At 42.2% G+C, this 14,278-nt stretch overlaps 1 protein-coding gene across 1 annotated transcript in view; it reads left to right on the top strand.

Annotated features, from left to right (window-relative positions):
- LOC117508550 (protein jagged-1b) overlaps positions 1 to 14,278 on the top strand; it is a 266,488-nt gene that overhangs the window by 119,060 nt on the left and 133,150 nt on the right. Inside the window, exon 3 of the mRNA XM_034168334.1 lies at positions 7,910 to 7,967. Coding sequence (XP_034024225.1) covers positions 7,910 to 7,967 — 58 coding nt within the window. The remainder of the gene's footprint in view (positions 1 to 7,909; positions 7,968 to 14,278) is intronic.

The raw sequence follows: 14,278 nt of genomic DNA on the forward strand, positions 1-14,278 counted from the left end.
ACCTCACCCACAGCGTGTGAAGCTGACGAACACGGTGCTTGCTGTTATTATTCTGGCATGGCGAACAGAACAGCTTCAACCCTTGGATATCAATGTGAGCAGAGTGTTTAAGTTGACGCTGAGAGCTGCGTGGGAGCATTGGGTGAGCGACGGCGGAGGATTAGCGTGTGCACTTGGAAGGAGCTGACGTCGATGATTGTGAAAAGCGTTTGAAGCAGACGAACATGGTGTTTATTCCGGGACGGCTAACAAGACAGCTTCAACCCTTGGATATCAGTGTGAGCAGAGTTGACGCTGAGAGCTGCATGGGAGCACTGAGCGACGGCGGAGGATTAGCGTCTGCACTTGGAAGGAGCTGGATCGACACCGCTGGGTGGTGAGCTGCGCAGGTAGGTGCTGCATGGTTCGGCTCGCAATGTGGCCCGCAAAATACAAACATATCCGTAGGTAAAATGCAGTTCACGAGAGGGCACTCGAGGCTTGTGTGACTGTTCCTGCGACTTCTGACTACCATAGAAAAATAAAAATTTTAACGTTACTGATAACATAACAAGACAACGGAGAAGGCCCGAAAAAATGCCACCAAAAAGAAAATCATACTCTGCAGATTACAAGTTGCGACTGGTGAAATATGCATCCGAAAACGGTAGCCGTCACAATATTATCATCTGAACTTTTCATGTTAACATACCTGTATGTCCATGGGACTTATAGTCCAGTGGACCTTATTTATGGTTTATTTTTCTTTATAATGGATAAAGTGGCTGGTGCGACTTATACTCCGGTGCGACTTATTTATGGTTTATTTTTCTTTATAATGGATAAAGTGGCTGGTGCGACTTATACTCCGGTGCGACTTATAGTCCGGAAAATACGGTATATGGATTTGATTCATATGTTTTCACGTCAGACAAGCTTGATCCCTCGTGCGCATGCGTGAGTTTTTCCACGCCTGTTGGTGACGTCATTTGCCTGTGAGCACGCCTTGTGGAAGGAGTGGTCCCGCCCAGTCATCGGATTTTCATTGTCTGGAAATGGAGGAATGATTTGGGCTTTTTTTCCATCAGAATTTTTTCAGAAGCTGTTAGAGACTGGCACCTGGAAACCATTCGAAAAATTTATCTGGCTTTTGGTGAAAATTTTACGGGCTTCACAGAGAATAAGGTCTGTTAGTACAGCTTTAAGGACCCCTTTAAGGACGCTCGGCGCACCACGCTCCGAGCTGCGACGACGCGGCACAAGCCACCGGACCATTTCTAAACGGATGGCTCTGTGGATACGAGACCGTCGTGTGCTCTTTCTCTGGTTATCACAAGAGCTGGACATCAGCCATTTTCCGGCAGATTTCACTTTTAACAAGAGATTTTGTCATGGAAAGCTGCGCAGAGGCTTCGCGCGTAAAGACCGATTTGCTTTGGAAGCGAGACAAAGGAACACCTCCGTTTCGGCGTGCCAGAGGACAAGTTTGGACATGCCTATCTCGGCTTTCAATGCTTACCAGTTGAGTGAGTTATAAGAGAAATTGTGGAGAGCTGGGCATATCTGTATCACTTCCTGTTCCGGAGCACAGCGGTGTTTTGCTGTATCTGTTAATTTTGGCTCTCTGTTGGGACTGTTTACACAGAGACTGCTACCTGCTGCTTTGGACTTTGAACTAATAGTCTTTTTCAAGACTTTTTTACTTTTTTACCTTTTTATTTTTTTTTTTTTTTTTTTTTTTTTTTTTTTTTTTTTTTTTTTTTTTTTTACTTTTTTACTTGACTCTACTGGTGGTCGGCTCTCACTGCGGTATTGTATCACTTCTTGTTCCGGAGCACAGCGGTGTTTTTCTGTATCTGTTAGCTGTTTGATCTGCGCAGTTAGATTGATCTAGTTATCTAGATTACGATTTGTTTCCCAGTGTAATCTTTACGTGCCTTAACTAAAGCACTCCTTCTGCTGAATCACCTCTAAATTATTTACACATTATTCGCTTTGCGTGTTTTTAGGAATCCGCTAGCTTAGCGTAGCTACTAGCTCTTAGCCGATTTAGCATGGCGGCTTCTCCTGTCTCTCCCGCACTTTTCTGCTCTGGGTGTGAAATGTTTAGTTATTCCTCGGCCTCCTTTAGCAGTAATGGTACTTGTAATAAGTGTAGCTTATTCGTAGCTTTGGAGGCCAGGCTGGGCGAATTGGAGACTCGGCTCCGCACCGTGGAAAATTCTACAGCTAGCAAGGCCCCTGTAGTCGGTGCGGACCAAGGTAGCTTAGCCGCCGTTAGTTCCCCCCTGGCAGATCCCGAGCAGCCGGGAAAGCAGGCCGACTGGGTGACTGTGAGGAGGAAGCGTAGCCCTAAACAGAAGCCCCGTGTACACCGCCAACCCGTTCACATCTTTAACCGTTTTTCCCCACTCGACGATACACCCGCCGAGGATCAAACTCTGGTTATTGGCGACTCTGTTTTGAGAAATGTGAAGTTAGCGACACCAGCAACCATAGTCAATTGTCTTCCGGGGGCCAGAGCAGGCGACATTGAAGGAAATTTGAAACTGCTGGCTAAGGCTAAGCGTAAATTTGGTAAGATTGTAATTCACGTCGGCAGTAATGACACCCGGTTACGCCAATCGGAGGTCACTAAAATTAACATTGAATCGGTGTGTAACTTTGCAAAAACAATGTCGGACTCTGTAGTTTTCTCTGGGCCCCTCCCCAATCAGACCGGGAGTGACATGTTTAGCCGCATGTTCTCCTTGAATTGCTGGCTGTCTGAGTGGTGTCCAAAAAATGAGGTGGGCTTCATAGATAATTGGCAAAGCTTCTGGGGAAAACCTGGTCTTGTTAGGAGAGACGGCAGCCATCCCACTTTGGATGGAGCAGCTCTCATTTCTAGAAATCTGGCCAATTTTCTTAAATCCTCCAAACCGTGACTATCCAGGGTTGGGACCAGGAAGCAGAGTTGTAGTCTTACACACCTCTCTGCAGCTTCTCTCCCCCTGCCATCCCCTCATTACCCCATCCCCGTAGAGACGGTGCCTGCTCCCAGACTACCAATAACCAGCAAAAATCTATTTAAGCATAAAAATTCAAAAAGAAAAAATAATATAGCACCTTCAACTGCACCACAGACTAAAACAGTTAAATGTGGTCTATTAAACATTAGGTCTCTCTCTTCTAAGTCCCTGTTGGTAAATGATATAATAATTGATCAACATATTGATTTATTCTGCCTAACAGAAACCTGGTTACAGCAGGATGAATATGTTAGTTTAAATGAGTCAACACCCCCGAGTCACACTAACTGTCAGAATGCTCGTAGCACGGGCCGGGGTGGAGGATTAGCAGCAATCTTCCATTCCAGCTTATTAATTAATCCAAAACCCAGACAGAGCTTTAATTCATTTGAAAGCTTGTCTCTTAGTCTTGTCCATCCAAATTGGAAGTCCCAAAAACCAGTTTTATTTGTTATTATCTATCGTCCACCTGGTCGTTACTGTGAGTTTCTCTGTGAATTTTCAGACCTTTTGTCTGACTTAGTGCTTAGCTCAGATAAGATAATTATAGTGGGCGATTTTAACATCCACACAGATGCTGAGAATGACAGCCTCAACACTGCATTTAATCTATTATTAGACTCTATTGGCTTTGCTCAAAAAGTAAATGAGTCCACCCACCACTTTAATCATATCTTAGATCTTGTTCTGACTTATGGTATGGAAATAGAAGACTTAACAGTATTCCCTGATAACTCCCTTCTGTCTGATCATTTCTTAATAACATTTACATTTACTCTGATGGACTACCCAGCAGTGGGGAATAAGTTTCATTACACTAGAAGTCTTTCAGAAAGCGCTGTAACTAGGTTTAAGGATATGATTCCTTCTTTATGTTCTCTAATGCCATATACCAACACAGTGCAGAGTAGCTACCTAAACTCTGTAAGGGAGATAGAGTATCTCGTCAATAGTTTTACATCCTCATTGAAGACAACTTTGGATGCTGTAGCTCCTCTGAAAAAGAGAGCTTTAAATCAGAAGTGTCTGACTCCGTGGTATAACTCACAAACTCGTAGCTTAAAGCAGATAACCCGTAAGTTGGAGAGGAAATGGCGTCTCACTAATTTAGAAGATCTTCACTTAGCCTGGAAAAAGAGTCTGTTGCTCTATAAAAAAGCCCTTCGTAAAGCTAGGACATCTTTCTACTCATCACTAATTGAAGAAAATAAGAACAACCCCAGGTTTCTTTTCAGCACTGTAGCCAGGCTGACAAAGAGTCAGAGCTCTATTGAGCTGAGTATTCCATTAACTTTAACTAGTAATGACTTCATGACTTTCTTTGCTAACAAAATTTTAACTATTAGAGAAAAAATTACTCATAACCATCCCAAAGACGTATCGTTATCTTTGGCTGCTTTCAGTGATGCCGGTATTTGGTTAGACTCTTTCTCTCCGATTGTTCTGTCTGAGTTATTCTCATTAGTTACTTCATCCAAACCATCAACATGTTTATTAGACCCCATTCCTACCAGGCTGCTCAAGGAAGCCCTACCATTATTTAATGCTTCGATCTTAAATATGATCAATCTATCTTTGTTAGTTGGCTATGTACCACAGGCTTTTAAGGTGGCAGTAATTAAACCATTACTTAAAAAGCCATCACTTGACCCAGCTATCTTAGCTAATTATAGGCCAATCTCCAACCTTCCTTTTCTCTCAAAAATTCTTGAAAGGGTAGTTGTAAAACAGCTAACTGATCATCTGCAGAGGAATGGTCTATTTGAAGAGTTTCAGTCAGGTTTTAGAATTCATCATAGTACAGAAACAGCATTAGTGAAGGTTACAAATGATCTTCTTATGGCCTCGGACAGTGGACTCATCTCTGTGCTTGTTCTGTTAGATCTCAGTGCTGCTTTTGATACTGTTGACCATAAAATTTTATTACAGAGATTAGAGCATGCCATAGGTATTAAAGGCACTGCGCTGCGGTGGTTTGAATCATATTTGTCTAATAGATTACAATTTGTTCATGTAAATGGGGAATCTTCTTCACAGACTAAAGTTAATTATGGAGTTCCACAAGGTTCTGTGCTAGGACCAATTTTATTCACTTTATACATGCTTCCCTTAGGCAGTATTATTAGACGGTATTGCTTAAATTTTCATTGTTACGCAGATGATACCCAGCTTTATCTATCCATGAAGCCAGAGGACACACACCAATTAGCTAAACTGCAGGATTGTCTTACAGACATAAAGACATGGATGACCTCTAATTTCCTGCTTTTAAACTCAGATAAAACTGAAGTTATTGTACTTGGCCCCACAAATCTTAGAAACATGGTGTCTAACCAGATCCTTACTCTGGATGGCATTACCCTGACCTCTAGTAATACTGTGAGAAATCTTGGAGTCATTTTTGATCAGGATATGTCATTCAAAGTGCATATTAAACAAATATGTAGGACTGCTTTTTTGCATTTACGCAATATCTCTAAAATCAGAAAGGTCTTGTCTCAGAGTGATGCTGAAAAACTAATTCATGCATTTATTTCCTCTAGGCTGGACTATTGTAATTCATTATTATCAGGTTGTCCTAAAAGTTCCCTAAAAAGCCTTCAGTTAATTCAAAATGCTGCAGCTAGAGTACTGACGGGGACTAGAAGGAGAGAGCATATCTCACCCATATTGGCCTCTCTTCATTGGCTTCCTGTTAATTCTAGAATAGAATTTAAAATTCTTCTTCTTACTTATAAGGTTTTGAATAATCAGGTCCCATCTTATCTTAGGGACCTCGTAGTACCATATTACCCCAATAGAGCGCTTCGCTCTCAGACTGCAGGCTTACTTGTAGTTCCTAGGGTTTGTAAGAGTAGAATGGGAGGCAGAGCCTTCAGCTTTCAGGCTCCTCTCCTGTGGAACCAGCTCCCAATTCAGATCAGGGAGACAGACACCCTCTCTACTTTTAAGATTAGGCTTAAAACTTTCCTTTTTGCTAAAGCTTATAGTTAGGGCTGGATCAGGTGACCCTGAACCATCCCTTAGTTATGCTGCTATAGACGTAGACTGCTGGGGGGTTCCCATGATGCACTGTTTCTTTTTCTTTTTGCTCTGTATGCACCACTCTGCATTTAATCATTAGTGATCGATCTCTGCTCCCCTCCACAGCATGTCTTTTTCCTGGTTCTCTCCCTCAGCCCCAACCAGTCCCAGCAGAAGACTGCCCCTCCCTGAGCCTGGTTCTGCTGGAGGTTTCTTCCTGTTAAAAGGGAGTTTTTCCTTCCCACTGTAGCCAAGTGCTTGCTCACAGGGGGTCGTTTTGACCGTTGGGGTTTTACATAATTATTGTATGGCCTTGCCTTACAATATAAAGCGCCTTGGGGCAACTGTTTGTTGTGATTTGGCGCTATATAAAAAAAATTGATTGATTGATTGATTGATCTGAACTTGTCCTCTGGCACGCCGAAACGGAGGCGTTCTTTGTCTCGCTTGAACAGCGAATCGGTCGTGAAGCACAAAGCCTCCGCGCGGCTTTCCACGACAAAATCTCTTGTTAAAAGTGGAATCTGCCAGAAAATCGTTGATGTCCAACTCTTGTGATAACCAGAGAAAGTGCACACGATGGTCCCAGCTCCACACAGCCATCCATTTAGAAATGATCCGGTGGTTCGTGCCTGTCGTCGCGGCTTGGAGCGCGTTGCGGCTCGGAGCCCGGTGCGCCGAGCGCCATTGTGGGCCATCCTTAATGCTGTAGTAATAGTCCTTATTCTCTGTGAAGCCCGTAAAATTTTCAACGAAAGCCAGATAAATTTTTCGAATAGTTTCCAGGTGCCAGTCTCTAACAGCTTCTGAAAAAATTCTGATGGAAAAAAAGCCCAAATCATTCCGCCATTTCCAGACAATGAAAATCCGACGACGGGGCGGGACCACTTCTTCCACAAGGCGTGCTCACAGGCGAATGACGTCACCAACAGGAGTGGAAAAACTCACGCATGCGCACAAGGGTTCAAGCATGTCCGACATGAAAACATATGAATCAAACCCATATAGTTAAAAAAAAAATAAAAAGGTACGATACTTTATGGACAGACCTCATATAAACCTCACAGTAAGGACTTACCTCACCCCAAAAAAAGGTTCCCCCAAAAAACAATAAAATCACTTTTCATCAGCGATCCCTGTGACAGAGACACGCACAAAGGTGTCAGACCTCTGAAAATGTCCCACAAATTCCTGCAGTGGAAATGTGCCAACATTTCAGAAGACAAAACCACATCCTCTGTTACTCTGTGTGCTCAGACCAACTATTTATTTAGGCATCCTGCTTATGAACCCTGCTAACGTCCTGTACGATGCTTCATATAATTTTCCCTTATCACTGAATAATGCCCAGGATTTCAACAAATATCTGCATGTATCCAAACAGATGGCTCCACTGCAGTCCATTTCAAAGCAGAAATGCTGCTAAATATGGAATATTTCTAAATCACAAATACATTTTTACCTTCAAAAATATGATTTCTTCTGCAAAATTTAAAAACACTTAATAAAAATTTAATTGTTGAATTGTAAATTAAGCATCATATTTTGTGTATGAGGCCAAACACCTACAAAGAACAACTTTTTTGAAATAAACACTTTAAAATTGATCTATTTCTTTCATGAAATACAATACAAATTTTACAAGGACGACTGCTACTGAATGTACTATCTTGAAACTATTTTAAAAATGAGTGACTGCCATAAATGGACAGACTTTTTTGTGCCTACAAATGATTGTGGAAACTGATTTCTGTCTTTACTACATGCGTAATCTCTGTCTCTCTCTCTCTCACACACACACACACACCAAACATGAGCAGTTACTGCTATATTTGTTTGTTAACGTGCATTAATATCACATGTTTGACAGGCTTTTCTCTGTCTTTTCTCTGCAGAAGTCCTTTTCTCTGGTGTTGGAAGCTCTGGATTATGACAATGACACGTCTGAATCAGGTGTGTGTGTGCGCCTTTTTATCCATGCAGGAGTAGAAAAATGCAAATGAGACAGAGGTTCATCTAATTAAAAACAAGAAGGCACACCCGTGCACATAACACCCCTGCTCCCAATAATTTGCAACATGCCATTCATTTGGCTTTGTGCTGGTTTGATAAATTAGGAGATATTCACTGAAATACGAGGTCTGTCAATAAAGTATAGGTCCTTTTTATTTTTTTCAAAAACTATATGGATTTCATTCATATGTTTTTGCGTCAGACATGCTTGAACCCTCGTGCGCATGCGTGTTTTTCCACGCCTGTCGGTGACGTCATTCGCCTGTGAGCACTCCTTGTGGGAGGAGTCGTCCAGCTCTTCGTCGGAATTCCTTTGTCTGAGAAGTTGCAGAAGAAGTCGGTTTCAGCATTTTATCCGGATATTCCACTGTTAAAGGAGATTTTTTTAATGAAAGACGTGCGGACGGATTGCAGCGTCAGCTCGCAGCCGCCGCGACGCTCCGCCACAGGAAAAAACACCTCCGTTGGAAGCCTTAAGGACAAGTTGGAACATGCCCAGCTGTTAAACAATTTCTCAGATACTCACTCCACTGAAAGCCATCAAAAGCCGCCTGGATTTTACAAATGGTTATCAACACGGAGGTGTTTTTCCTGTGGATAAAATGCTGAAACCGACTTCTTCTGAAACTTCTCTGTTCTCTCACGACGTCCTGGATCAATAGAGCCTGAAATGTGGAGGTTTTCAGCTTGAAACAGGCTGACGACGGCGCCTGGGAGCGCTGCGCGACGTCCCGCTCCGTGGGAAGTCCTTAAAGCGACAGTATCACCTCAAAATCTCTCATCACCCGTTAAAACCAGCTAAATTTTTCGAACCGTGTCCACTTCGATGTACCTCACAGGTTTAGAAAAAATTTTGATCAAACAAAGCGCCAGTCTCTCAGCAACTTCTCAGACAAAGGAATTCCGACGAGGGGCTGGACGACTCCTCCCACAAGGAGTGCTCACAGGCGAATGACGTCACCGACAGGCGTGGAAAAACTCACGCATGCGCACGAGGGTTCAAGCATGTCTGACGTAAAAACATATGAATGAAATCCATATAGTTTTTGAAAAAAATAAAAAGGACCTATACTTTATTGACAGACCTCGTATATCTTTTGTCTTCTGATACAGTAGTTTGAAATAAAAGTGACCAGCTGTCATGCTGATCTACCACACTAACAGATTGGGATTTGGATAGAATATTGATAGTTCTGCTTTCAAAATTTAAAGCTGCAGTGTACTTTATGCAGATCAAATATTGAGGTGTTTTTTTTTGTGGCTGATTGGTAAGAGTACAGTAAAGACTGAGACGATGCTGACTGCAACATACATACACGCACACACACACACACACATATATATATATATATATATATATAAAAATACAAAGCCTGCCAGGAGCAATTACGATGGAAGACATGAAAGAGCCGACACACTGCAAAAAAGGGGTGTCTAAAAACCAGATAAAAACCCAAAATCTGAGGGAATGTCAGGCTGGGAGTTAGCGAGGCACTGACTGAGGCTGGACACAACATGCAGACTCACAGGCTGGTGTATGAGTATAAAAGGCTGGATTATTTAATGCAGACACAGGTAGGGTACACAGGCAAGCAGTCCACGGTGCAAAAGTACAGATAAGGGCGAGGCAATAAGTCAAGGTCCAAAACAAGCAGGGTTCAGTAAACAAGCAAACAGGGCAATCAGAGCGGAGGCAAAAAAAACAGGTCCAAAAAACAAAGCAGGGGTCAAAAACACGGCTAGGCAAACAGAACTGTGACGTGAGCTGGTAAGAGACAAAACTGACAAACAAGCAGGAAGGAAATGAACAGAAGCAGTTTAAATAAGAACAGGTGGCAATTGGTTATTGGATAATGAGATGCAAGTGGTGGGGGAAGGATCTGGAATCCAAGAGGAGAAAAAAGATGCAAGAAAAGGCAGTGAAAAGTGAACAAGTGACAGACAAAACGGGGTGTGGCCAACAGAGATGAGGAAGTGCTGTTGCAGGACAAGAGAGTGCAGTGATCAGAGGGAGACAGTGATAACAATGAACAGATGAGTGCAGATGAAGACAGGATGAGACAGACAGGTGCAAGTGAGCAATGAAAAGAATTACTGACATGACAACTAATGACTATACAAAGGAAACATGAACTGGTAAGAAAAACTTGAACAGGACTGAAAAGTAAACCAGAAGATAACACAGAAGATAAACTGCATAAAAACTGATCCAAGAATAATAAGAAATAAAACACTAAGACAAAACTAAACTGGAACAGACTGAGAAATAAACTATAAGTAAAAGAGACTAACCGATAACAAAACCTGACATTAAAGCACTACAGATAAACAGAAATGTGAAGAGCAAAAATAAGCAGATGATAACTAAATGATAAACAATGAAAACACAGACTGACTGAACAAAACAACAATGGAACTGAACCATGGCTGAAGTATACAAAGTTACAAAGAAACAAGGTGGCAAAGAAAAACAGAACATAGAATAAACACATTATGAAAATAAACAACTAATAAAAGCGGCAGCAGATTGGTGGAAAAAAGAAAAAATAGGATCACAGCCCCAATCAGGGCGAAAACGTGACAGGGAAAAGGTACGTAAACATATAAACACTCCCAACTACTTCCATTTATGGATGATGGAGGCCACTGTGCTCACTGGGACCTTCAAAGCAGCAGAAATGTTCCTTGGGACAATCCTGTCTTGGAGGTCTACAGACACTTTCTCTGAGTTCATGCTTTGTTTGTGTTCTGACATGCACTGTCAACTGTGGGAACTTACATGTAGACGGGTGTGTGCCTTTTGAAATTTTGTCCAGTCAACTGAATTTACCCCAAGTGGACTCCAGTTAAGCTGTAGAAGCATCTCAAGGATCATCAGTGGGAACAGGATGCACCTAAGCCCAGTTTTGAGCTTCATGGCTCAAGGAAGTGAATACTTATGTACATGTGATTTCTCAGTTTTGTTTTGTTTTTTAAATTTGAAAAAGTAAAAAAAAAAAAAAAAAAAAAAAAAAAAATCTTTTTTCAAATTGTCATCATGGAGTATTGTGTGTAGAATCTTGAGGAAAAAAAAAAGAATTTCAGCAATTTTGGAATAAGGCTTTAACATAACAAAATGTGGAAAACGGTGAAATGCTGTGAATACTTTCCCGATACAAATGTGAATTATTGCCACAAAAAATCTGCAGTAATCCCTAAGCAATGCCAGTATTATTGCAATGTTTGTGCTTGTGAAATACATAAAGATGTGAATACTTATTTTTCTTCTGTATTCATCTCATGAGAGGGTTTTTTCTTCATAACCTTTAATTTCCTTCTCGTTATTTTGTTGTTTCTTTTATAATAAGGTAAGCTTCATAACTGGCAATATAAATTACATCCTACACCAAGTATGTACACAAATATGCACAGACATATGTGAACCGTCTTCTTCATTCACATCGTGGACAGTCCTTTCTTCCACACCCATTGGGTTGTCCATACCACCATTTTTCTTCTTTCCTTTCACCTGTAGACCTGAATGCGAGCTGATGACACACTGAGAATGTCCATCTTTTTATCTGTTTTTCCTCTACTGTCCTCCTCCTTCTCTCCTTTGCTTTGCCCTCGGGCGTTGTTCTTGTTTGCATTATCTGCCGTTTCCACCTCAGCTCCTGACAGCTCCCCCTAAAGCCTGTCCAAGGCCCGCAGCTTACACTAACGCATCCTGCAGCACTCAGAATGGACTTACAGCGAGCTGCACCAAACAGAAAGGATTACCAAGTGCGACGGCCCCTGATGAAATAGTCTGTGTGGGTATAGTGAGAATCATAATGCATTATGAATATGTATGCCCTTCACTGAGCTTTTAAAGTAAAACCGTAGGTGTAACTAAATGTACAGAGACAACACAGTAACACAGTAGCATCAGCACTTCCTGTTCCCATATTTTAAACATTATTCTCTGCATCCATTTGTTGTGTGTTGTTGGTTTCACCCATGTTTCAACCGTACGTTTTCCCATACCACTCAGTCTCACAGTTTCCAAAACTGCTGGGAAGAAAGCGAAGTTAAGTATTTGAAAGGCTAAAAATCCTGTCTTATGTATGGTTGTGAGTCTTCAACACCAACTAGTGATCTAAGGCAGCGACTGAATGCTTGAGAGAGAGAGAGAGAGAGAGAGAGAGAGAGAGAGAGAGAGAGAGAGAGAGAGAGAGAGAGAGAGCGCTTCTGCACAGAAACATATGAAATCACAGACATACACTGTTAATTTTGGATTGTTCTACAACTGTTTTGTTCTAAAACTCAAGTAACATGATCACAAAACTGGGAAATATTTTGCATGAACATAGCCAATGGAAGCACATCTTTCTTCTTTCCCTCTCTAGTTAATCTTATCCTGACAGTGGTAAAATGTGGGTTGTGACCTCGCCCCTTCCTTCATATAAAACCCTTCTTCTCTGTTAGCTCGTCAGACACAGCTGTTATGGTTCGGGTGTTTGAATATCAGTTCATAGAATTGCTGTTTCTGTTGCTCAAAATCCAAGGGAACCCCAAGAAGTTACTGGACATCATAGGCAGCTGATGAGTTTTCCCAGTGAAAACTGGTGTTCATCAAGGATGTGTTCTGGCTCCTACACCGTTCAGTGCTTGCATGGACTGGGTGTTGGGTAGGGTTGTGGAAACCAGCAGTTTAGGTGCCTTTGGTGGTGAAGAAAAATTTACTGACCTTGACTTCACAGACAACCCTGTGATCTTTGTGGAATCAATGAAACCACGATTGAGCAAATCAGATTCTGAGTGGGGAATCAGAGTGTGTGGATTTATGTTTGTCCTGCATCAAGACCAACATCCAGGCTTTTATTGACTTGATAAACTTGCAGACACATTCACTTATCCCGGCAGCAACAGTCATATCTCTGGGTTCTCGGTCTCTGAGATCAGTAGATGCCTGGGAAAAAAATATGGAGTCGTAAGGTTGCTGAACAGAGGTGTTTACCGATGTCAATATCTTTGTAGAATGAATGTCCAAGTCCTTAGGGTCCTGGCGCTACCTGTCTTTCTGTATGGTTGTGAAACTTTCACACTAGGCCCACTTTGAGTTGTGTTGTGTGTCGTCATGATGATGCCACATGGATGCAACCTAGTGCCAAGACGATGTAGCTCAACGCCACAACACCACAAAGGATGAAGCCAATCGGACGCCAAAAATGAAACGTTTCATTTTTTCTGCGTCCTGTGCTTGACGCAGAAAGGAAGTAGTTTCAATACAAGTCAGGGCAAAGCAATGGTACTTAATGTGACTGAAAGCCACACCCTCACAATGCGTTACCCGATGACAATTTATGAATCCTGCTGTGTTCCATTGTTCCCGAAGTATAAATCACGCAGAATTTTTATACCGTGTACACAATGCAGTAAAAGCTACATGCTCAAAAAGTCCAGGGAAAAAAATGCTGATTCTGGCCTGACTGCAGGCAGCTGCTCGCTCTTACCTTAAATTCTCTCACAATTGTTGTTGAATAAAGTCCAAAGCATAACTCCAGACATCTCCACATTTTCTCACGGATGGTTCATTCACGCGCGGACGCAGCTTGCGGTCAGAGTATAAACTATGACAGAACTCAAAGCGCAGACCTGCAGCTCAGCACAAGACATACAAACTAGAAGAGAAATCAGAGCACAGACAGTCTGTCTGCAGGTTCTCCTCTGCGTCCTCACCTCCTCTCTGCCCCCTGCTGCACGCACCTGATACAGACATTCCTGTGTCGTCATGACGCTGCACGATGCAACTTGAAGTGGGCCCAGTGCGAAAGGGGCTTTATATGGTGACCTAAGGTGATGACTGGATGTCTTTGGTACTAAGTCTCTTTGGAGGATCCTTGGGTACTGCTGGAATTTTCTTTGTCAAATGCATCCAGTAAGTGGTTACTTAGCGAGACTCACATCACTTGAATTGTGAGGGAATATCTGCTACCACAATTTGGCCATGTGATGTGTTTTTCTGTGAGTGATCCATCTTGTAGGTGTCTGAGGGTTGAGAACCCCAGTGGTTGGAGAAGGTCAAGGGAATGCTCACATTTCACCCAGCTGTGGCATATAGATAGTTACTTTCATGAGGTGGGGATGGACTGGCTGTCTGGCTGCCATGCGGGATCCAATGTGGTGACATGGTGTCGTGTATTTGGTGACATATGGAACGCAAGTGAATGCTTTCTGACCTGAGTTGACCTTTCACTACCAGTTGCGGTTTTAGTGAAAAAAAAAAAAGA

Source organism: Thalassophryne amazonica, chromosome 4, assembly GCF_902500255.1.
Source record: "Thalassophryne amazonica chromosome 4, fThaAma1.1, whole genome shotgun sequence".
NCBI classification, from domain to species: domain Eukaryota; kingdom Metazoa; phylum Chordata; class Actinopteri; order Batrachoidiformes; family Batrachoididae; genus Thalassophryne; species Thalassophryne amazonica.